Below are 25,463 nucleotides of genomic sequence, written 5' to 3' on the forward strand. Positions count from 1 at the left end.
TTACTTTTCCCATCTCCTCATATCAAGACCCTTATGCCTCTTTATCTTGTGAATCATCCTTTTCCAATTTTGTTGTTCTTAATACAGTTTGAAGTGAAAATTCATAATCCATAGATCCTGAAAGAACTCCTGGGGTATTTTAGTGTTGGTACCATAAAAAGATTTCACTTGGGGGAATGTAATTTAATCTGAACCCAAGGAGTTGCTTTCCACATATCATTTGTTGCTGAACTGAACTGGGTTTCTTTTCTGTTAAGTTCAGCAAACTGTTGCTTGATTTTGTTCTCCTCAGTGGTCTGGTAGTGAAGTCCCTTGGTGGTGGTGATGTTGAATCAGAAAACATAGAGCCTATTTCATTAAACTTTCCTATTAGGTGGTTCAAGACCCTGTCCTGCACACTTCCAGGAGGCAGGTGAGCAGGTGCGCTTCAGAACTGCATGAACAGAAAAATGAATCTTAACCATCTTCATGAGTATGATGCATAAATGGTCTTTTTGTTGTTGTTGACTTCCATTAACCCTGTAATTCGAGGAGCAGATTCCAGTTGACAACCACCAACTGCTCTTAACTTAACAATGTAAGAATGCTGGATGAAACCAAGAATCTACCTAATCTTGGGTTTTTCTCACCCAGTCGTCAGCCAGCTGCCCACAGGTGGCCCAGTAGCAGGGCATGAGGACAACAGAACCTTCATGTTTATGTTGCCAAGCATCTAGTGTACATAGGCATCCCACTCTAGTACTGGAGGTAGCATATAGTTACCATGACTAGCAACCATTGACACTTTTCTCCATGAATATATTCACTCCTGATTTAAAGCTGACCAAGTTAGTGGCCATCACTACATCTCATAGAAGTGAATTCCATACCTTAACTGTGCATCATGTATCTACCCTGAATCTCTCACTAGTCAGCTTCATGGGACGACCCCAAGTTCTAGAATTATAAAATGTTTTGCTTACCACTTTTTTTTGACAGCATGCATTATTTTGTACACCGCTATCATGTCTCCACTTGCTTGTCCCAGATGTTACATCTCCTCATGGAGGACTTGCTCTAGCCCTTTGGTCATTTTTGTTTCCCTTTTCTGAACATTTTCCAAAAGTACAATATCGTTTTTTTAGGTGCATTGACCAGGATTGTGCACAGTATTCTAAGTGTAGTTGCACCATGGATTTTTATAGGGGAAGTATGAGACTTTTTCACTAATTCAGGAGAGGAGACAGCTTGGAGCTGGGTGAACTATCATATGTGATAGAGTTATGTGTATCTTACTTAAACTAGGACTTGAACTCAATATATATTCATACACCAGGAATCCATGACTTGAGGACACACTGCACTGGCACACTAATGCTATACACACAGGAAGTGGCACAGTTTGAATTTACACCAGATGTGCCTAACTCCACATGGATACATAGCTTTTACACAGTCAAATTGAACAAATTGGCTCTTCTACCCAGTCCTGAGTGGAACAAAATTGAATCCATTTGGAAAGCCCTGTGGTATTTTTTAGGGTAGCTATAGGAGTTGCAGAGATTTTGCATATTCCTACTTGTCTCCTCTTTTTCTTCCCCCACTGTTTAAATTGGGATTCACACTATTATGTTATTATAATACTAGTATTACTTAAAAGGCATGAGTTTATTTTCTGTGATGCATGCAGTATTGCATGTTCTTCCAGCAACTTCCAGGAAGAAAGCTAAGTCTGTCTATAGATCATTGCTCAAGAATAGAATCTTAGACCGGGAAGGGGCCATGCAGGCCATTGAATCCAACCCTCTGCTTAGCACAGGAATTCAGTTTAAAGCATCCCTATAGAAATGTGCACGATTGGTGTGTGTGCAAGCTTATTTAATGGAGAAGTGTTATCTTACTGAGTGTAAAATGATACAGCATGAGATCCATTAACCTCCTCTTCATGGATGATGAACTGTGTATGCAAACTTTGTTATGGTAAATGCTAATGCTTTGAGTATGCATACTTGCTGGTAAATATGAAGGATTTATAAAATCTGAAACAATTCTATAGGTAGGAATATTCTTGAAGATGGTAAAACAAACTCACAGCCTCTAGTTATAGTGGCAGACACAGATTTTCTGGGAATAACTCCTGGTTCTCAAAATACCTTTTGTTTTCTTAGAGGTCTGCAGCTTAGAAATATGATTAGATTAGAATCTGAAGCTGTGTTTCCAGTGCTTGAGAGATAAAGTGGATTGGGGTCCTGACCTAAAAATCACATTTTCTGTTCAATGTGTTGATGTCAAAAGGTTGCCTCAATATAGTAAATGTAGCATTTCTACTGAAGATTGAACAAATCAAATGGCATCCACTTCCTTTGATGGCTTGATAGAATAAGGAAAGGCTATTTCTTTGTGTACCTATTGGGCTGACTGATGCAAAGTCTGGTTTAAAAGGTGGAAGTTGAGGAAGGGCTTCAGCCTGTGGATAGTTTATGTTCATTTGATTCTTTCTGGACAGCTTGTATTGCTGTTAATTCTGCCTGCATTCAGTACTTCAACTTTCCCTTTACTGGTGAAATCAAGGGACTTGATCTGTAATATGTAGAATTACAAATCTAGACTTGACACTGTTGCATTCATAAGCTTGGACTACATAGAAAGATGGTATGTGTAGAGTTACCACTTATGGTAGATTTGTGGGGTATACATTAAATTGTTAAAGTATTCACATGTCTGTTTTTCTCATTTGGCATGTGCATTGAACCATTGTAGCACCTGCATCTAACCTTATTGTTGAAAAATGTTTGAGTGAAAAGCGAGGAGCAGAAGTAGTAAGCTGCTAGGGATAAAACATTATATAATTTTTAATAGAGTATATAATATACGCATTTCAAATAATCACAAAATAACAACTGAAAAAATCCAGTCCAAAATACATAGAAAGACTGCTTGATGTGTAAAGACTCTTCTAGTCTAGAAAAGATATACAAACACAATAAACTCCTGGATGTTCTCAGTACAGGCTGAGGCAACTTATTCCTTAAAGATTCTGATGTATGTTCTGCAGTTAAAAGGTCTCAAGCCCAGAGCTTTCTTATGGGACCACATTCAGACATTCAGTCCTATACATTTCAGGGACTGAAGTTAAGAGCCTCCAGAGTCAGCATCTCCAACACCACACTTGACTCTTGCTTCTTCTGTTTCTTGGTGCATTTTGGATAATTGCATTTGTATTTCTGCCTTCATTAGGAAGTGTTCATTTTGCTGTATTTCTGCTTTTATGTAAACACCATTTTTATCTTTGTAATTTTCTCTCTGGATTGAATGCTTTTCAGAACAAGCTAAAAGCGCTGGCTTCAAAAGGTGCATCAAGCTTAGTTGCGGAAGACATGCTGAAAGGCCAAGGTTCTGTGGTAACAGATACAGGACAATCTGTTCCGCCTGAAGAAGCATCCAGTGGAGCAGAGGAAGCAGAGAGGGTGAATGACGATCCTCAGCTGGCAGATGACCTGTCCTTAAGTCTAGATGAATTAACTGTTCCTTCACCCCCTGAGGCTTTGGCTGCTTGTCCACATGGAGACTATAATTTGGTGAATTCTCTGCTCAATCTCACCAAAAGCCCAGTGAGTGACTGTCAGACTCTTAGATTTTAATAGGTGTCCTGAATAAATTGGGGAGGAAGCCTGAAGGGGCTTTTTTTCTTGCTTGCTTAGTGCTAATGGGAAAAATCAGTTCCGGGAATGCCAGGAAATGCCTGTAAACACATTACAAGCTGCATGTACCCCAAACACTTCTTAAAGTGAATACTTGTTGAATAATATTGGTTTAAATGTGGTGACCGTGCTTTTATTTGCTTCTGACATCTGTGCAATAAAAGCAACCTGCAGGTTGTGTAAAAGCAACCTGCTTTGGGGAAACACTTCTTCACTTGTATCTTCTTTACTTTTAATGTCTTTTCCTCTACTCCCTGATTAAGTATTTCAGACATTGGTTGAAGATATTTGGCCAGTTTACATGATGAAAATAAACCATCATAGTTGATTTAAATCACAGTGTGTTTGGGATATGAGTTCCATAATCATTATTAGGGTGCAGCTTGTCTTGTTATTTGCACCCAGGAAGTATGGTGCCTTATAAAGGGCAATGACCCTTGGGTTGCTGGAGATAGCTTATTTTGACTGTAGAAATCAGATCAGAATTTTTCATTGCTAATTCCAAATATGCGGAAACATTTGAATCTCATTGATTTTGTGGGCTGAGCTTTCAGAGAAGCTGTTGTGTGAAGTATGGTTAATTTGGGGCATTGGTTTGGTTGCTGAACTGTTGTCATTTATCCTCACTGTTATGATGGCTGCAGATATATTTTTAACCAAATCCTACAGGCAGTTTATAATTTACAATTATTGGATTAAATTTTTATTATTTTATCAAATTTTCATTCACAAAATATTACAGGATTAATTTATAAGAAGCTTTAATCTTAGAAGTAAATTTTGATGTTATCGTTTTTCATCCAAGATTTTGGATAGCTTTTCTAAGGGGACAAAATTTTCAATAAGACAATCTGTGCTAAATTACAGTGTTCTCCTCTTTGATTCATGCTGTTAATTGCTTAGTGTTACTCTAATGAATAAGTCCTAAAATAAAGAAAGTATACTGGCTGTGTTTGCATAGCATGCTAAAGCAAGGGTTAACATAGTTCACATGAGCATTCATTCCATTTTTAAATAGTATTTTTATAGTATTTCTATACTGCCCAATAACCAACACTCTCTGGGTGGGCTAATGTTAAATTACCTTATCATGTTACAACATCTTATTTAAGAACATTTACATACAAAATATATGAACTATCTTAATAATCAACAGTAAGAAATTCCAGGACCTATCAAATGCCTAAAAGTTGAGGAAAAGTCTTAACCTGGTATTGAAAAGATGACAATGTTGATTCCATGTGGATCCCACTGAGATGGTCCTAATCCTTCCTCATCCTGAAGGGTGTCAGATGTGGGCTATTGTGATCTATTTTACTTCTTCCTTTTCTCTCCTGTGATAGGATGGCCGAATAGCAGTAAAAGCTTGTGAAGGCCTCATGCTTCTAGTGAGTCTGCCTGAGCCAGCTGCTGCTAAATGTTTAACACAGAGTACATGCCTATGTGAACTGCTGACAGACAGACTGGCCTCTCTCTACAAAGCCCTTCCTCAATCAATGGATCCTTTGGATATTGAAACAGTTGAAGGAGTCAACTGGGGGTGAGACTATTGTCCTTGTTTGTTTTTAAGTTACATTTTATACCTTGTGCATATTACATGAGGCATTTCTCAAGCGTACTGTGATTAATATTGGTATGCCACCCATTACTCAAAGTGGATTATGTCTGAGGTGACTCTCAACAAATAAAAACATTCAAGCATCAATGAAGTATGAGCATTAACTAAATGCTTAGCTGGAAATGTTACTTTTGTTTATGTTGCTTATGTGTTTTCTCCCCCCCCCCCCACCCTTCACTTCAGCTTGGATGCCTATAGCCTCAAAGAAGATGCAACTGCTTTTCCAGGGAAAAGAGCCCTGATTTCATTTCTGTCCTGGTTTGATTACTGTGATCAGTTGATTAAGGAAGCTCACAAGGTTTGAAATGCATCCCTTAACTATCATCTGTGTACAATCCAAAACAAGTTTAGAAACTCTATTTTCCACATTGGGAAGCCAAAATGTTGTGTCCTCTGTATTTCAGACAACAGCTGCTGCTATGGCAAGCTCAGTGAGAGAACGCTTTTTTGTTGGTGTAATGGAACCCCAGCTAATGCAAACGTGAGTAATCTTTTTCCATTTAAAACCAAGCTTGGTTATCTCCCACTTAAAATGGAGGAAATTCTTCTATGTCATTTCTTAAAATAAATTTTCTTGTGATCAGTTCAGAGATTGGGATTCTTACATCAACTGCCCTGTTGCATCGTATTGTACGTCAAGTTACTTCAGATGCCTTAGTGCATGAAATGGTTTCTTTTATCCTTGGAGAGCAGAGGGAGCCAGAAAACCTGGCAGACATCAACAGGCACCCTTTACGACATCGCTTAATCGAGCACTGTGATCACATTTCAGATGAGGTAAGAAATTATAATGCAGAACATACACAACAGTGTTTGCCAAAATGTCAAGACTGGTATGATCACACTTGTAAACAACTGACTTTGGATTGCTACTAATAAGTAGGTCCTTCAGATACTGAACAATATACAAAAATACCTGTGTGTTAGTAGTTTGTGTTCAGACATCCAATGTCCATAAATAAAATATGTTGATACTCCTGGATTCTATATTAAGGTCGGATTGCTACAACTTCCACTGGTCCTCTGTTTCTAGTGAACTTGAGGATCTATTTTGAGGGAAAGAAATCCACTGAACATAGTGCTGAAGTACAAATATGTGGAAGTCCTGGGTTCAGTGTTTATCTTAACCATAGGGAAATATCTTCCTTATGAGAAAAAGTTACAATATCTGGAACTGTTTCAATTACAAAAAGGGTGAGTAAAGTGAGGTATGATAGAGGTGTCCAGGAATACAGGTGTAGAAAAACTGGATTGGGAGTCATTTTGTTCTCTCTCCTATAATACTGGAATGCTGGGTGGTCTCATGAAGCTGATTGTGGAAGATGCAGGAAAAATATAAGTAAAAATGTCTTCACACTAGGGAATTCACTGCCAGTGATGGCCACCAATTTGGATGGCTTTAAAGGAAGAATAGACAACTCAGGACACCATGTGACCAGTTTTTTCTCCTGATTCTGGTCCTCAGTTGGGTGAACCACCGCACAGACTTGTGGTCCACTTCTGGCTGAGACCAAAGGCTGAAACCATAAAAACCTAGTAACTGTTTCAGAGAGCTTGAAGAAGAAGGGTGGAATAACAGGAAGAAATCACTAACAGGACCTCCAGAAGGATTAGTCTAGGATCAAGGAGAGAACATGCTGGGACTGGCCAGGCAAGGCTAAGATCTCCGCTTCCACCTTTGTGGACAGCAGGCCTGCAACTAATTTATCACTTAGCTTCTGCGTTTTAATGAGTGTCATGCCTTGTTCCCAGTCTTCAGACATCTGTAATGAGGACAGCCATGTCCTCTATGAGATTCTAAATTCTTATTATTCTAATTATTCCTTATTGCAAGTCACTGTCTCCTGGTCTGTTACAGTTCTTGTGTGAGTGAACACAGAATAAAGTAAAGCACTATAGACATCATCAATCATTATTTTGCTATCCATTAGTTAACTACAATGAAGTCTTCTTGGATGTAGGACTCCAGGGTACTGTTTTATTATCTTTTATAGTAATCAAACATGTTCATTTCTCGCTGTAGGAATTCTGTTGTGATTAGACTTCGCCCCAAGCTTATGCAATGGCTGTTTGACAAACCAAAGTCTCTTTTTTCCAAGTATTGATTGTAGTGAGTAAGTATAAAGCATGTATAGCTCAGGGTTGAATCTTCTGCCTGTTACTCTCACAGTCGCCAATAGTTAATAGCACAGAGAAGAAACATGAAAAAAGAGCATAAGATGCCTTAACAGATGGAGCAGTATAAAAATATGCACAGAATGTGTACTAGTTGTCTTCCTCGATGGCCAGATCACTGCAGTCTCTCTGTACATGGAGAGAAAATAGTGTGATCTGGCCATTAATGAAGAGACCCAGCCTCTTCCTGCATTGTCAGATCAGACCACCTTTCTTGGATGGAGGGGAAACTCTTAATAAGGTTTCAGCAATAAGGTTAATGGAGGTTTCAGCTCTAAATATCTTTTTTTTTTCCTTTTCATACTGCAGATCAGCATAATGACACTCAGAATGTTTGAGCACCTTTTGCAAAAGCCTGATGAACACATTCTTTATAACTTGGTTCTTAGAAATTTAGAGGAAAGGAACTATACAGAATATAAACCACCCTGCCAAGAAGATAAAGATGTGGTGGAGAATGGCCAGATAGCAGGAGCTGTGTATGTTCTTTTTTGTGTTATTTTTGCTTCCTCTATGTCTTTGATGAGTTCTGCAGTTGCTGGGATCTTTTTCAGCTGTCATTTACAGAAACAAGATTGCCTTTTAGCTTAAAGGGCTTTTGGGTTTAAAAATTGAATACATTATTTTGATACAAAATTACTGTTTTAGGCTTTATACTGTGTATAGAATTGTTACATAATCCAGCAGCATAGCAGTTTGTGATCATCTAAAAAGGGGAAGCAAGTTCTAAATGAATTACTGAGTTAAACTCTTTAGTTCTAAATTTTTCTGGGCCTGTGTGCATGCATTTGTATGTATTAGTATTGATAGTATTATAGCCCAGTTTTAGCCGAATGTTATATGTCCACATTTATAAGATATGCACATCAGCTCCTGTTTCACCTGTCTCTCGAGCTGTAATCCTAAATGTAGTTGCTCATGACTAAGCATGTGTAGAACCGCACTGGCAGTTTAACAGGAGTGACTTTCTTTGTGCTTCTGTTTGGTTCAAGGGGCCAAATAATTCCCTAATTTTTGCCAGGCTCAATTTTGTTTCTCTGTATTCCATCTGAGAACATAGGAAGTTGCTTTAGATGAAGTAAAGCTATTGGGTACATCAAGAGTAGCAGTTCTTCACATTTCAGATAGGAGTCTTTCTCTCGTAAACACACATTGGGGTATTTAAACTTGCCCCCTCCCTTTTCAATTAATCCACTTGTTTTGATTGAGGCAGGATTATGTTCTGCAAGCCATTTTGTCTTTGCTTTGTAATAGTGATGTTGGGCAAGAAGGAAAGCATTTGTTAATTAATTTATAGAGGGTTGCTATGAAAAACCTTAAAAATTCACTGCATTTGTGCACTGCCCAGTATTTTTACCAATGGAGCACACATTCTTAAGCCCTTTCAGACCAGGAGAATATATGTGTCCTTCTTTATCTGTCCATCAATGTTTAATTAACACAAATTTGTTTTAATGTTCACTAGTTCAAAGTAGTGCTAAAAGTAGAACTAAGTCATTTAAAGTGGAAAAGTAAGGCAAGAGCCAAATAATTGTGAAATCAAATTGACATGCCTAATGACACTGTGGGTTTTTGTTTCTCGATCCAAAATTCCCACAATACATGGCAAGCTATTTTTGAGGCATGCTTCACAAGTAATTTGTGATTTGACCAGAGAAGTTAGTCCTGGAACTGAAAGTACGGAAAGGCAAACTGGATAGATGCAGCTCCTAAAGTTGGTTGGCATTAGACCTAGATTAAATGTTTTACAGGAGAAAATGAGCAGTATTCAGTTAATTTTTTAAACTAGCCAAAATGTTTGTCCTTTTTCTGCTACAAATACACAGAGATCTGGAAGAAGATCCATTATTTACTGATCTTTCTCCTGATACCATGTTGTCAAACCAAGAGTGGCTTAGTGCTTCTCCACCTGCAAGCCCAGATCATCAAAAAAATGATGGGAAGACTGAAGTTCATAAAATTGTAAATAGGTAAGTTGAGTATTTTTTCCCAAAATAATTAGCATAATATTTTTTGTAATTTTTCTTTGTACTGGTTTAGCTGTGTATTCCTTCCTACCCACTGCCCCAAGCAAACAAGACTGTAAGGCTGATGCCAGTTTTAAATAGTAGGCAGCAAGTGTGCTGAGCATTTCCATTTCCTGTGAGTAGGAACCAGAAGGCCTTGTGGGGAGTATATAACCTTCATTTCCTGATGAATATTGAGACCAGCATCTTGTGGTATCATTGTCTGTTTTGTGGTAGGTGGATGTGAGGAACAGAGAGAACAAGAACAAGGGATGGAAATTTTGTAAAGTGGAGGGAAGCAAGTTCACAATGATAAGATGTAATTCTGCATAGAAGAAATTCCTTTTTCAGATCAGCTCTGGATGTATTATTCCTAATATTGATTCTATGGGAAATGTTTGACCTAGTGCGCTAAAACTGTTTTCACATACTAAAACACATTCCTTCATTCATGATGGATGTTTTTGCATGTTGCTTTAAACTATCCTGTGAATAAGCCATTGTGGGTTGGTTGTTCTCCCTCCTCAGTCCTCCAACCAGCTTTGGCATGTATCCTGCTATCCTTTGCAGCAGAACTTGTCTCATCCTTTCTGATCTTTAGCCTATTTGTTTGCTACTTTAACATGTTTGTGTTCATAGCCTCATAACAGCACACTTGGGGTCAGTTTTTAATTGATCTTTATAAGTTGCTTACAAGGGTACTTGTGTGCACTTACAACAAACCAAGAGGAATCATCTTGTCTGGTCAATTCCTGGTTGGTTTCAGTTGTTGGTTCCTTTGTGCAGGTATGGAGAAAGCAGGTGTACCAAAACAGGGTGGTAGCAATATCATCCACCTAACAATGTAATCCTGTATTTTAATTATCATTTGACAATTCTCAGTGCCAACACTTCCTTAAACAGTGAATATGTAAATACACCAATTTATGGACTAGAAAGTACACCAATTTATGGACTAGAAGGGGAAATTTATGGCTCTACAGTAGTTACTCCAAAAATTAGAGGGAATTAAATCTTTTTTCCTTCTTGGTCACTATGCATCACACATGGGGGCTCTATCAGGAAGATTTCCAAGCTAGACTTGTTCGGGTGGGAACCCCTCCTCTCCCTGGTATATGTAGGAGACATTCCTGCCTTTTCCTCCAGTTCTCTTCTGACTGTCATTGTGGGTGCCTTGGGAATTCCCTCTTCAGTATTTACCTTTCAACACGTTCTCCATTTTCTGAAAGTACTTCTCCTTTCATCCCACTTTTAACGCTAATTTACACCTTCTTAAAAATATTTTTTTAACCCTCCTACCACGTTTCTGAACTTCTCATGTTTCTCTAACTCCTATTCTTCTTTTTCTGATGGCACTCAAGGTACCATTTCAAAAGTGCTTTTGTTGTGGAAGCCATTTTCCTCCCATAGATGGACAGTCACTGTTCCTCTTCTGTCTGGGAGAAGGGAACCTTGTGGAAGCCTGCCTGCACTATCAGGCTTTTACAAAGTAGTCTAAAAAAAGCAGGCTGGGTGTCTTCAGGGTGATCCTTGGAACTATACCCTTCAGGTGGGTGATTCGACCTTGGCAGCACCATTGGACTGCTCATCTACCTCCAAGGGCATGCCATTTCATGCTCACCATCCAGAAATGCCTTCTCCCATGTTGTCCATCCTGTCTACCTGCAGGCACTCAGATGAGGCCTGCCTGACTCAGAAGATGACCAAAAAGATGGGATACTTGGGAAGTCAAACATAAGAAGAGGCCCAGACACCATTCCCCGTTGGCACAGTGTTCACCTTTACTAGGACTGGTGCTGACACCACCATGATGGAACTGGTTTTGGTCCCATCATTTTCAAGGAGAGAGATCTGGGACTCACCACCCCACACAACAACTCAGCCTCCTCCTTTAGTTTCCCCAGCTAGAACTCTGTTTTCTTCCCACCAGCACTGCTTGCCATCTCCTCACTAGGGTGCTGCTCTTCCCCCATGCAGAGTGGCTGGCCATTCACTGGAACCCTCTCACCTCTGACCATTGGCCACATGATCACGCAAGGTCCCCATTGCCTGCTTGGCACTGAGAGACAGCATGGATGCCCTGACCTTACTATCAGCAGTATTGAGAGGAGAGTGGGGTAAAGGACCCATGAATGTAGCTGGCCCTAATAAGTGACTGTTGGAAGGCCCTAGGCTATTGACCAGGGAAATGGAGCAGGGTGTCAGCGTCTCATCCTCCTCCACCACCTTGCCTACCTGCTTTACCATTGAAGCAGACCACCCTGTTCTTCGTTGTGGCCTCTGTGCATCACACATATGGGTACAGCGCCTGTGCAGTGCCTGTGGCCGGAAGATTGCCAGCTAACTAATTCCAAGTCAGTTCTACACAATGACTTCCTCATCAGACCCCTGTGATCATGGCACAGGGGTCAGGATCTGCCCCTGAAAACCTGGGGTGCTTCTCTGAACAGGTTATTCAGATGGTGATATGCCTGGTACTGGAGATGGAGTAACATGCAGAGAATTCACAGATCTAGTCTTTGATACCATCCAAATGGAGGATGTGGTGCCCACACTGTTCTTGCCCACACTGCTCAATTGCATGAAGAAGCAGTGGAGGACAGTGGCACAGCTGCAGTCAACATCCAAATGCTTGAAGGGAAAGTACCAGGTCCAGGAGCAGGAGATTGTATTCTTGCTGTCATCCATGGCTGAATTTGGTGATCATGAAGTTAATGCAGGGTCATTCACATAGGGAGCATTTGACACTGGTGCACAGGGAGGAGTGCCACCTGGAGTCATTTGTGAGGCAGGTCTACAAGTCGGTAGCACTGAGCCTTCATATTTCCAACTATGAAACCACCATGTCCCACTACCAAGCCCTAGCACAGCATCTCCAAGTGGAATGGCAGGACCTGCTCAGTTGGAGGAAATAGCCAGCAGCTGACAACCTAGACATGATGAAGGGATGCCACTCCCCAGTTTCAACAGCAAACGAGGAGGCTGGGTACCAACAAGAAGTAGCATTGACTAGTGCAGCAGACCAGTTTCCTCACTACAGATCTGGTTTGAGAGACACCTGGCCACTTAGCTTCCACTTGGGAAGCAATAACATCAGATAAGTGGGTCCCTTCCATCATAGAGAATGGATATCATATTTAATTTGAGACTACTACCTTTTGGTTCTGTGTGCTTGACACCATTGTCTCCTGTCTTGGTGGAAGAGGTAGCCATGTTGCTGAGAAAAGGGACAATCCAACCTGTGTCTCTGATATCTGATATGGTTTTTATTCACAGTACTTTATGGTACTGAAGAAGGACAGCAGCCACCATCCCATCCTCAATGTATGAGAAGACAACTTATTTATTCCACTGAAAATATTCTGCATGATCTAATTACAGAAGCGTTTACCATTATTACACCAGGGAGACTGGTTTGCCTTGCTCAACTTAAAAGACACATACATTCATGTAACCAATTATCAGGCAAACCTGCATTTTTCCCGATTCCAAATCAGCTCTAATGCTTATCAATTTGGTTCTCCCATTTGGTCTATGTACAGCCCCTTGGGATCTCACCAAGTGTATGGCCACTGTCTGTGCTTGTTTTGGGTTGCAAGGGGTTCAGGTTTTCCTGTGCTTGGATGACTGGCTGCTGGTTGCCCCATCCCAAGATGAACTTTTGGACTCAGTCTGTGTTATATGTGGCCTTCTACAGACACTCAGGCTTTGCTTTAACAGTGCAAAATCTTATCCTTCTCCTTCCCAGTCAATCATCTATATCAGGCTGAGACTCAGCGTGTTCATAGCACAAGCATACCCCAAACCAACAGAGTGAAGGTCCTGGTTGATTTGTACTTGCAGGTCTGAGATAACACCAAAATGATGGTAAGGCGGGTGCAGCATCTCCTTGGCCTTATGGCAGCAATAGTTACAGGTGTTCAGTTTACCAGATTACAGATGCGATCACTTCAACTCTGGTTTGTCTGTGCTTATCAGCCCCAGTGCGACTTGATCCAGAAGTGCCTGGTCATCCTGCACTTGGATTGGTTGAGCCTGGTTTGGAGGCTGCTGATTGCCCCTCCTAAGTTGATCCAACCTGGCAGAGGGAGTCAGTGTCACACTGCAGGAACCAGACATTACTCTGACTACGGATGCTTCATGCCTGGGATAGAGAGTGCCCTGTGGTACCAGCGAGACTCGTGGGCTCTGGACATCTTGAGACAGGAGGGATCACATGAACATCCTTGAGCACCTCATGATCCAGAAGGTGCTGGATGCTTTTCAGCTGCGCCTCTGGAGTAGAAATGTTCAGGTGATCACAGACAACACCACTGTGGTTTTCTGCTTAAACAAGCAGGGAGGCACTCAGTCCGCGCTGCTGGTATGTCTTACCATTCAGATATGGGACTGGTGTATCAGGGGCATTACTCTAGTTACTATCCACCTAGTTGGGGCTGTCAACCTTACAGCAGACACACTGAGCAGGAGGACCAGGGAGCAGGGCACAAATGGGAGTTGGACTCCGATATTATCAAGGAGCTCTTCCAGACCTGAGGCATACCCTCAGTTGATGTCTTTGCCACTCAGTGTAACGCTGGCTTTTGCTTCCGGGCCAGCATGGGCCTGGGCTAAATGGGAGATGTGTTCTTCTCTAATGGAGCAGGAACCTGCTTTATCTGTTTCCCATGATCTCGTTTAAAACCACAGTGCTGGCAAAATCTGGAGGGATGGGCCCTTGTGCATCCTAATCACCCTGTGTTCATCCTGGCAGATGTGGTTTGCACATACCCTTCACCTGTCCAGGAATTACATACAGCTTCCACTGAGACCGGACATTAGCGCTTGCGACCAAGGAATGATCATACACCCAAATATCAGCACCTTTTGTCTCACAACTTGGAGGATTGACTGGTAAATCAGGAGGCCCCTCTCTGTCCCAAGATACAGGTGTTCCTAGATACAGCCCTGTGGCTGGCCACAAGCCACTGCTACACAGCTAAATGGAAGAGCTTTACCACCTTTGCCCAGCAGGAAGCCTTTCATCTGTACCAGGTGTTCATAACCAAATCCTTGGCTTCTTCCATAAACTACACACTAGAGAGCTGAAACTATCCTCTGTGAAATTTATCTGGTAATGACATCTTCGTTCCACTCATTGATCAATGGCTCCCTCCTCCCCATCTGTTGTCCTGTAGCCCAAACTTTGCCTCGCAACTTACTCATTCATCCCCTTGAAGCCAACCTTTAGCATCTGGCCACGGTGGACTTACATCTTCTTTCTTGGAGGGTGGCCTTTCCTGTGGCAGTCACAGTGAGATGAATGGGTGAACTTTGCACCTTGCATATCAATCAACCTTAACTCACTGATTACAAGGCACTTGGTACCTGCATGCAAATTAATCTGTATATAGACTTGCCTGATGTCAGTTAGCTGTAAATGTGTGCTTGTTTACCTGTGAAGGTCCAGCAAAAAATGTGCAAGTATCAGGAGACGAAGAGGCTTCGGCAAGGGGCGGCATAGAAATGTAATAATAATAATAATAATAATAATAATAATAATAATAATAAAAATATGATGCCACTTGCAGTTTTTTGAGGTTCCACGGGAGAAATACATGGCTGAAGAATGAGTCACAGTCTTTCCAAAATGCTGTTTTGACATTAGTGGAAGAGCAGTCACTGGCAAAATTGCAGAAGTGAGCAGAAGGCTTTATAGCCCTTTCCAGCAATCCACAATAAAATTGCTCTGTTGGGTTTGGATGACACAACAATCCATCATGGACTGAGCAACCCCTAGAACAGGTCATGTGTTATCAGATTGTCTTGTTAATGAAAAATAACCCACTGTGCAAAACTGCACTGAGTTTGCATGACATGACAACCCACCGTGGCTGAATTGTTATATGAATATTTGGATTTAATTATGAAATAACAATCCACTTTAAAGGCTGAAAAAATGGTTCCTTGGTGTTTAGAACTGTACCTCTGAATTGTACATAAAAAACTGAAAAAGCTTAAAGTGAAACATCCAAGAGAAAAGGAACACCACTAGGTGGGAGTATTTTTCCTATATTGTGGTTAATAAGAAAAATCATTTCAAATTTCTTTTGAATATTATACAAAGTTCTTTTGTTTGTTGTACAGCGAGAACGAGAAAAGGATTGGTTGCAAGACTATACTCACATATTTTGTGCAAAGTCAAAAGCATAGGCTTTCAACTAGAAGGCTGGACTTGAGAGTGTGCTGCTCCCCCCGCCCACACACACACACATACATACATTATCCTCTGGGCAGTGAATTCATATTTTAACTTAGAAAGTTGATTAGAAAATATTGGTAAATATTGTAACAACATTAGTTATTATGCTACATTTTCAGATAGGAGACTTTCTGCAATTGTAAACCAGATTAAAAATGAAATTTCAAACAAAGGTTAAAACAGATCAAAATTAAGCAAACACAATACCTTGATTTCTTTACACCTGTGTAGGAGCCAGAGGAAAATAATATTTTGGGGGATATGTAGGTGATTGAGTGAAATACTATAGAAGGGGTGTATAGCAATATGTGGCAAAGAAATGTTTATTTCTATTTATATGAACATTTTCGTCCTAAAAATATCCACAAAGTGGTTTACTGGGGGGGGGGGGCGTGTACAATCAGACCAGTTTAAATATAACAAAGCCAAAAATGTAAGAAAACAATCAAGACCTTATGGGGAAGACAAAAGTTTTATACTGGACTAAAGCTAGGCGGAATGAGAAGGTCTTCATTTTTCACCTAAAACTTAAAAGAAAAGCTGAACCTTTTTGGAAGGGAGTCCCAAAAACTGGTGCTTCAGTAGAAAAGGCCCTATCTCTCAGTCATGCCTCTAAGAATTAGGGAACATAAAGCACAGCTGCTGGTATTGAATTCAGTGGTCTGGCCAGGTGCTTCGCAAGGAGACAGTTCTTCTAGCTCTGAATAACAGCCTTTTAAAAATTCAGCTTTCAAGCTTCCAGATGCATATTCAATTGTGTAGACTAGATGAACTGGCAGTCAGAAGGGTTTTTTTTTTTTTTTAAAGAAAAATCCATGTACACAAGAAATGATCACAGTGCTTCCTTTTGCAAAAATCAGATTTCAGACAGTAACAGAAATGGTAGGCTAGATACCAGGTATCTGTAGAAGTTTCAGTCCTGGACCAGCAGCTGCTTCTTATGCTTATTTAATAAGCATTTATTAATTTATTAATTAAATTTATTTATTTCCTGTGTTTTGTAGCTTTCTGTCAACACAAACTAATTTCAGCATTTCTTAAAATAACTAATTGGATTTCCTGAAACAACAAATTGCTATTGTAAAAGTTGTGCTAGAATTAACTCATTTTTGTAGATATAAAGTACCACACTTCTTGGGTCTTATATTTATGTCTCTCTGAATCTGAACAGATGCAGAGAAAATTAATAATGCAGGTCACAGTTTGTGTATTAGCTTGGTCCTCACTTAACATCCCCAAAGTATCAGTTGAGTGTGGCTTGCTGGTGAATTGTGTGTTCCTATGTGCAAACTCTGTCCAATGGTTTAACTGTGGGTTGTTAACCATGACAAACCCACAAAAGGAATCATGGTTTGTTGCTGATTTGTGAACTCTGGGCTAGTGTGGATTATTTTTAATCCCAATGTAAATCACATCAGGTTGCCCTGGCCACTATTATTACCAGCTACCCTATGGTTATTGTAATGATTTGTTCTTATTTTATAACTGTTCTATTTTAAAGATATTTATAAACAGTTTTTATTATCTTTATCTAAGAAACTGTTTATATCTTTAAATGAAAAATGGTATAGAGATTTTCTAAAATAACTTCACATGCAAGCAGGTATACTTTTTAACATATGGTTTGTACTGATTGATATAGCTTGGTGAAGATCTATATTGTCTAATTGCTGGGAGTTTGCATTAGTGTATCCTGTTTAATTTTTAGATATTGTGGTTATATTGATTCATTGTTTGAGTCAAAAGCTTAAGAAGCAGTTTTGAGCCACATTCACCTTGAAAGGCATGCAGACACTGCCAGACACTATAATACATACAGTGGTCCTAAATGTGTTTTGGAGCTTCAAGATTGTACTCAGTCTCAGGGCTTTGTACGCTTTCTGCCCATATCGCTTAATTCTATGACCAGAATTAGCTTTACTCATGAGATATGAGTCTGTAGTTACTGACATTTTTATTTTTACTTTTTTCCACATAGTGGAATCTTGGGGAAAAAAGGAATAGTAGATAGAGGGCAACAGGAAGCTAACAGATATGTTAATTCGTTTCCCTAGTCACATCACTTACAGAGCAATCCTCAGGGCCCCAGACACATATCATTTATTTTATTTATTTATTTATTAAAACATTTCTATTTATTAAAACATTTCTAAAACATATCATTTATATTTTCTTCACCCTCACAACCAGCATGGAAAGAACTGTACCCAGATGCTTTTCCTAGGTTGTAAGACAGACCTCAAAGAAGGGATAAAGGGCTATTCAGGAAATGGCTGTGTCCACCAGGGTACATTGTATCTCGTGATGATCCAACTTCCCTTTCACCCCTCAGAAGTGCTACAGCTAGGCAGCCAAAATCCTATCCTGACTTGTAGGAAGGGAGGAGTATAGAAGCTAAAATCACCTCTGTGCTCCTCCAACCCTGCATAGGTTGCCCATAATCCTCAGAAGTTCAGGTGCTTATATTCATCCCTATTATATTGCACCCTTAACTACCCATTGACCCCCTCAGGAAAAAATGAACTGGATAAAAGCAGTGGGGGTGGCACTGCTGCTTCAAAAGAACCAACTTCATTCTCCCTTTTGCTCTTGAGTAGAGCGCTATCACAGGATGTACCAAAGGATTACCACACTGTAGAGTAGGTCAAAAGATTAGCAGGAAGAATAAAAACAGAGAAAAGGGGCCCATGATAATGGATAGGGGTCCAGTCTTCCATTTTCCTAGAATTCTCCCAAAATCAAAGTGTAGACAAGAAGGCACATATCTACATGGGATAGCTTGTCATGCACCTTTTCTGCCTTTCAGGCAGTATGGAAATGACAAGCATGGTTGGAAATGGCACGGGGACAAGCTGTATTTAAGCCTGCAGTCAACTAGTTAAATATAACAGCTTAAAAATGCACTGTACATGTGGATAAATATTAACATGTGAAGTGGTAATTAAATGTGGATCTGTGATACTGTGAAGCTAATATGCCATCTGAAGCACACTGAAGTCAGTAATAAGGTAGTGTTCTCTTTCAGTGCAAAATATCAATATCCAGATTGACAGGAGTGCCTCAACTGATTTCCTCATCTGTCTTATTTATGCTGCAGTATCTGTAACCATGTATGCCAAGCAAGGGCTTAACAATATTTGACATAACCCCTGCTATAATAGTATGCACGCAAATCATATTGATTTGTTTCTTTTTTCAGTTTTCTCTGTCTTGTACCAGATGAAGCCAAATCTTCCTACCATGTGGAAGGCACAGGTTATGATACCTACCTCAGAGATGCCCATCGACAAGTAAGTAACAACAGAAAAATGCTTTTTAGGAACAAGCTTGTGGCCCCTAAACATTGAGGGACCATAGAATATTTCAGATTTCCTAATTTTTCAGCTGGGAACCTCAGTTCAGCCTTGTCACAGCCAACATGAAAAAACAGTAACAGCTGATCTCTGAGCTTGGGAAAGCAACCTCAGAGAAAGGGGAAAGGGGGTGCTTTGGTGAGAAGGGGAAGGAAGAAACTAGAGAGGCCAGGATCTGAGATAACCTGATGGTTTCCCACCCTCCTCCTCTTTCTTTCTGAAATGTCCCAGCTAGAGGGCAAAAAAGCCTGTCCAGGTAAAATGCAGGGTGGGAGGATGGGGAGGTGAAGATTACCTCTGCCTTCTAAACTGTCTAGGGTTCCCATAAGCTCTGAATGTAGAGGCTCATGGGCATCACAGTAGGATTGTGCCCACAGTGGCCAATGCAGTGGACTGCAAGAAATGACAGCAAAGATATTTTTGTGTTTGCTTAAACTAATATGCTTTGTGCTGAAATAGTATCACTGGATCTGCACTATATAAGGAAACAAAAATTTTGTGCAGCTCCTCCCTTTTGTGTGCAGCTGTTTACAAACATACTGTTTGTGTTCTGAGCAGAAGTTTGTTATCCTCCAGATGTTTTGGTCTGTTAAATCCCAGCCAGCATTACCACTGGTCCGGGATTATGGGAATTCTCATGCAAAACATCTGGAAGGTGCCAAGCTCTCTACCCCTATTCTGAAATCGCATCTCAGTTCTTCAGTTCTCAAGCTTTCGTGTAAGTTCTTTGAATTAAAACGAAAACAGGAAATGAACTATTTACCATGTTTACCATGTAAAATACTCTAAATCTTCATTTTCTCTGTACAGCTGTGGAACTAAGGAGATAGTTGCTCAATAATAAAAAGATAGGTTAATTCTTGGAGTCCCAGCATTATACTAGCTACAACTCTAAATAGTGTAGCCACAAATGAGAGCTACTTTGCTTGCCCAGTAATATGTTGTATATTTTCATTATTTTGGAGACCATTATATTTTTAGAGATGAACAGTGCAGATTAGCTGGCAGTGTATTCCTATATGTTTGTGTGACAGAAAGACAGACAGGGAAAGAATGGGAATATTAATTTCACTGAGAATAAAGTTGGAGCTATTTACAGTGTTCTAAATGATACAAAGTACAATATCATTTTAATGCAGTTTAATACTAAGCATAACCTGGTTTGCACAATAACAATATCCCATGCTGAACAAACCATGGATTGTTGGAAATGCAGCGGAGGCAGGGATACTAGCTGCCACATGAATATAGACTTCCATTGTGATGAACAACTCAGGGATTATTATTATTATTATTATTATTTCTATGCCGCCCCTTGCCGAAGCCTTGGGGCGGCTTACAACACAATAAAATACATCGAAATACAATAGAACATAATAAATTACCATTAAATACAAAAATACAAAAAATACACTGAGTTTCAAACATAATAATATAAAATTAAAAATAACAGTATAAAATAAGTAAATAAATAATATAGGAGGAGAAAAGAGAAGGAAGAAGAAGTTGCCCTGGCCAGATCATATATTTTAACAATTAAAATGATGACCTGTCCCTGAGTTGTTTAAATGAACCCAGAACTCTGGGTTGTTTGGGGAACCTTGTTCGTCCCTTGACAGTTCAGAATTCTGGTTTGGATATCAAGGTAAATACCTAGGGGAAGCCTGTATCCAGCTTGCTTATTGCAGCTGAAGTAGGCAGACATGTAGAACATGCACAAGCACTTACCTTGCTTCATTACCAAAAACTGTCATTACCAACCAAGTCATTGTGTGGTGGGTCTCTAATTTGACAAGACAGGCCAAAAATAATGTAATAATTATGGAAAAGCTACACAAGCTTTTTTAAAAAATCAAGGTTTCATGTAAGTAAAGTGCAGCCTCAAATATGCAGTTTTGATGTGCATGATTGTGTTGAAGAAAGGGAACTTTAATGTTCCTGTTTTGAAATCACAAACACTTTTCTCTTTAAAATACTACAGCTCTTCTTAGACTAGCTCTTCTTAGTCTGACAACAAACTGATCTTGATTGCCTCCATGGAAATAACTTGAAAATAAGTTGGACAAGGGAATTGAATAAGAGCTGCATAGATATGCAGAGTGATACTTTTCAGAATGTTGTACTCTCAGAAAGCAATGCAGCATGCATTCAGCCATGTAGAAAAGATTTCCCTTCCATTCTGTATTGTGTGTTACTGTTTTTCCAAATTCTCTAAAGCTGATATTTAGTACAGGATATGGGCAGATGGAAGAAAGCTGAAGGATTGCCAGAGTACTCGAAATATAAATGTAGATAAGTGCAATTGGCTTTCTTTGTGTGAACGAAACTGGGTGCATCAGAGTTAAATTATGTTCACATATTGGTAATTCTTGCACATCCACACTTGCACAAACTGAACTGAAAGGCATGGTTACTTTTGCATGTCACAGTGTCCCAAGTGATCAAGAGTTCCATTGGCCATTTGGTGCCAGCAGAACTCCACAAGGCTTTCACTTGTGGAAGCCAGATAAGCTAAACAGCCAATGGGTGCAAATGTCTACAGTTTGGCTTTCAGTGATCTGGTTCAAATGTAACCCCAAACCATGGTTTGGTGCTTCATAAATTAGCCTGTAACTTTTCCTGAAGTCTCCTTGCCTTATATGTCACAATTACCTCCCTCCTTTCCTATTACTGTTGCAAGCTCTAGTTTGCTGTTTTATTTGTCCTGGAAAATAGGATCATACCATTATTTTCATTACCTTATGTTTAAATGGACTGATTTCTGCCTAGACAAAATGGCAGACCATGGTTTGACAAAAGCAGGGACAAAGGGAGTTGCAGCAAGTGATAGGAAAGAAAGCATGTGAACTTGAAGGTCTTTTAAAGCCTGGATGACTCATATTGTATAGCCCCTGTACCTGCCCCTGCCTAATCTTGGAAGCTAAGCAGGTCAGGCCTGGTTGAAATCTGGATGGGTGCCATAAAATGTTGTGAACAATCTAGACAGCTTCAGCTATAGGTGGCAATGTAATAAGAATATCATAGCTATCTGCTTTCCTCCTCCATGTGTGGAAACTGGGGAACCACAGAGGGCTAAATCTGGCCTATAGGCCTGAGGTTCAACACCCTTACTGTATATAAATAATAGTAACTCCAAGGATGTTTCTTCTCTAGTTCATAAATGAATAACCTTTGGGTTTTTTGCTCCTTCTAGTTCCGGGATTATTGCGCTATTTGCTTACGATGGGAATGGCCAGGCTTTCCTAAACCTTTGGAAAAGTGCAATTTAGAAACTGCATTCTTTGAAGGATATTTCCTGAAAGTTCTGTTTGATAGGATGGGCAGAATACTTGATCAGGTAGGTCTGCAGTTCTGTATGCTTATTCTACTGGTTTGGTGGGTTCTTCACATGATCACATCATTTTTTCTGTCAATCAAATCCATAGCCAGATTGCTTCATCTGTTGCAAAGGAACATCCAGTGAAAAATGTAATTTCTGCATACCTAGAGGACATTGTGGGTATGCATGAAAACATATTTAAGGGAAACCCACTCCTCCAAATGAGAATGTTAAAGGATGTCTTTGTCAAATAATCCTAAAAGAAGTAAGAGAGAAATACAAATGCTCAATGTGTGAGATGGCCATTAAGCTGATGGGAATCAAGGAGTCTGCCTCATAATTCTCTTCAGCCCATTCTCTAACACGGGAGAAGGAGTGGGGTGGATCTTAATTTCATAAGCTGTTAGATAGATCTGCTTCTACAGCTTAAAGGGTCATGCTCAGAAGTTAATTAGGATCTGAGAGAAAAGTGCTTCCTCCAGCCTAAATGATCCCTTAAAAAAATAAGAACACTATTTATCTGAGAACCATGTGTAAGTGTAAGCATCCTACTTGAAGGATAAGGGGATAGTTTGTTTTTCTATTCTACTTGTTTTTCAGTGAAAGCACTAAAGCATACAAATCAAAAGCCCATTTGAAAAGGCAAATGTATGTTGTAGCCCTGTAATAATTGTTTATCAGGATAAAATGAATAAATAGGTTTGCTCTCATTTCTAAACACCTTTCTGGTGTTATGTTTCCTTGCTGGTGATTTGAAATTGGCCACAGATGAACTTCTTTGGAACACAAGAATGCATAGCAGAGAAGAGGCTTTTTCAGCAGTGCATTACAGGCCCAATATATATTTATATATGTATTTCCATAACATATATATAGTACATAGAAGTATTTACAGATGTACATAATTATGACAAAATAGCCATGTTAAAAGAATGCTTGAGTGTATGCAGCTATGCTGGTAAATCTACATTTTTAAACATGAGTCTGTTGTGTGCAAAATGGGGGATACAGTGTCAAGTACAAAAGTGCATACATACAGTGAATGCTTAATGTAACACCAATCCTCTCTCCCTTCAGCTGCATGCCCACCCCTCACCCCCAGCCTGGCTGTGGGGAGAATGGTTGCAGTGCTGGTGTTCACAACTATTGTCCTCTGCCTGACTACCCTTTTCTGCATTTTAAGTCAGATGCCCCGCCCACCAGTGGTAGAGTGTATGCTTTGGATGCAAAGGTCTTTAAAAGGACGCAGGTCATCCCTAAACTGTGGAATGGCCTGCCAGGAAAGATACTTCAATACCATTGACCACAGTATCCTTCTGTATTATCTGAGAGAGTTGGGAATTGAAGGCACTGCCTTGCAGTGGTTCCGTTCCTCCCTCTCAGGTGAGTTCCAAATGGTGATGCTTGGACACTGTTGCTGCTCCCAGGAGGAGCTGACTTGTGGGTTTCCACAGGGCTCCATTCTGTCTCCAGTGCTGTTTAACATCTACATGAAACTGCTGGGAGAGATCATCCAGAGCAGTAGCACTGGGTGTTATCAATATGGTGATGGGACCCATATCTGATGTGACTTCTTCTGGGAGTAATATTCTGAAGTTTGCTTCTGCAAAATTAATGTCGACTACCCAGATGACTTTGTCAGAGATTCTTTCTAAACTATGGAATGGCTTGCCAGGAGAAACATATCAGATATCCTTGCTACCTTCAAGAGGGAGTTAAAAATGTATCTCTTCCATCAGGCCTTTCCAGATAAGTTCCCAGATTAGTTTTGTGCTTGTTTATAGTTAACATTTTAATTATTGCTCATTTTAATCTCTTGTAAACTGCCCACAGTGTATGGGAATGGGGTGTTATATAAAAATAAATAATTACCCCAGATATCTTCAAGAAGAAGTTAAAGAGAGTTCCCTTCCAACAGGCCTTCTGAGATTAACTTTATTTAAAATGCTTGTTTTTGGGTACACATTTGAATTATTTGTTTCGATTTCTTGTAAACAGCTCAGACCTTGTTTGAATAGGTGGTATATAAAAATCAGACTAAATAATAGTGGCATACCCTTTTATATGATCAAGGAAAAAGGGACCAAAACTCAGTAGAAGAGCAAAAATGTTGACTGCCCTCTACTCCCATGCTTGAAATGGCATACAAGGGGACATAACAGTTGTTTTAACAGGACTGATTTAGGAATTGTTTTAGTTGTTTGGACTGTTTTAAATTTTCTATATTAGAATTTTGTGATATTTTATTGTATTTGTAAATTTATTACATAATGTGTTATATATTAATGTGAATTGCCTAGAGAGCTTCACATATTGGGCAGTATAGAGACTGATAGAAGTCTGACTTTCATCTCAGTGTTCTTATGGTGAAGGAAACTGACACTGTTTTCTCTCCAGTTCCCTTCTTGTTTCTAAATATTTAGAAGAAAAAATATACAATTGAAGTGGCCTCTGTTAAATACCAATTCTGCACATACCTCATTTAAAAGCAAGATGGAATTTGAGACTTAAATCCAACTCAACAGCTTTAGGAAAACTAATCTTCACATCCATGAAAATGTTATCCCAATCATTAAAAAAGAAAGAAAAACAGAAATTTCTTACCTAAAGATTGTCAGCAGAATGAGTATCAAGTAGAGTTGCACGTTCTTTTTAAGTCTGTGAGTTATTGTGACATAATGTCAATTTGATATAGTACCTGTTAGCATGACATTTCTGGGACAGTCAAGGATGTTGCTATTCTCCCTCCTGTATCAAGGGCAATACTCAATGCACAGTATGAATATCCTCCAAAATGTGTTAGGTGTGAGCCAGAACTATTTTTTCCCGTAAGGGATAAATTGCTCTAAAATGCTAATATAAGTCAGAAATGAAAAACTTGGTCCATTCAGATTGGATTAAAATGACAAAGCTGATATCAGAGTCGCTAGCTTGACTATTATATACATAAAGCTGTTGATATGATTGAATACAATTCTACTATCAAAGACTTAATTTCTGTGTAGACTTCATTAATCCTGCATGGCATGTTTTTGATTTGTACCAATTCAGCCTCTCTTGCTCTTCTTCCA

The 25,463-nt window shown here is 39.7% G+C and overlaps 1 protein-coding gene across 2 annotated transcripts in view; it reads left to right on the plus strand.

Annotated features, from left to right (window-relative positions):
* The window catches only part of FHIP2A (FHF complex subunit HOOK interacting protein 2A), a 45,073-nt gene that overhangs the window by 12,689 nt on the left and 6,921 nt on the right, over positions 1-25,463 (plus strand). The window contains exons 7-16 of one of the 2 annotated variants that reach the window (XM_044439524.1): positions 3,303-3,590; positions 5,024-5,220; positions 5,482-5,596; positions 5,703-5,779; positions 5,883-6,075; positions 7,783-7,952; positions 9,300-9,443; positions 15,050-15,157; positions 18,920-19,010; positions 22,267-22,410. In XM_044439524.1, the coding sequence (XP_044295459.1) occupies positions 3,303-3,590; positions 5,024-5,220; positions 5,482-5,596; positions 5,703-5,779; positions 5,883-6,075; positions 7,783-7,952; positions 9,300-9,443; positions 15,050-15,157; positions 18,920-19,010; positions 22,267-22,410 (1,527 nt within the window). The remainder of the gene's footprint in view (positions 1-3,302; positions 3,591-5,023; positions 5,221-5,481; positions 5,597-5,702; positions 5,780-5,882; positions 6,076-7,782; positions 7,953-9,299; positions 9,444-15,049; positions 15,158-18,919; positions 19,011-22,266; positions 22,411-25,463) is intronic. The other variant, XM_044439535.1, reaches the window with a different exon arrangement.

Source organism: Varanus komodoensis, unplaced genomic scaffold (assembly GCF_004798865.1).
Source record: "Varanus komodoensis strain SLA01 unplaced genomic scaffold, ASM479886v1 scaffold1, whole genome shotgun sequence".
In the NCBI taxonomy this organism is placed as follows: Eukaryota; Metazoa; Chordata; class Lepidosauria; order Squamata; family Varanidae; genus Varanus; species Varanus komodoensis.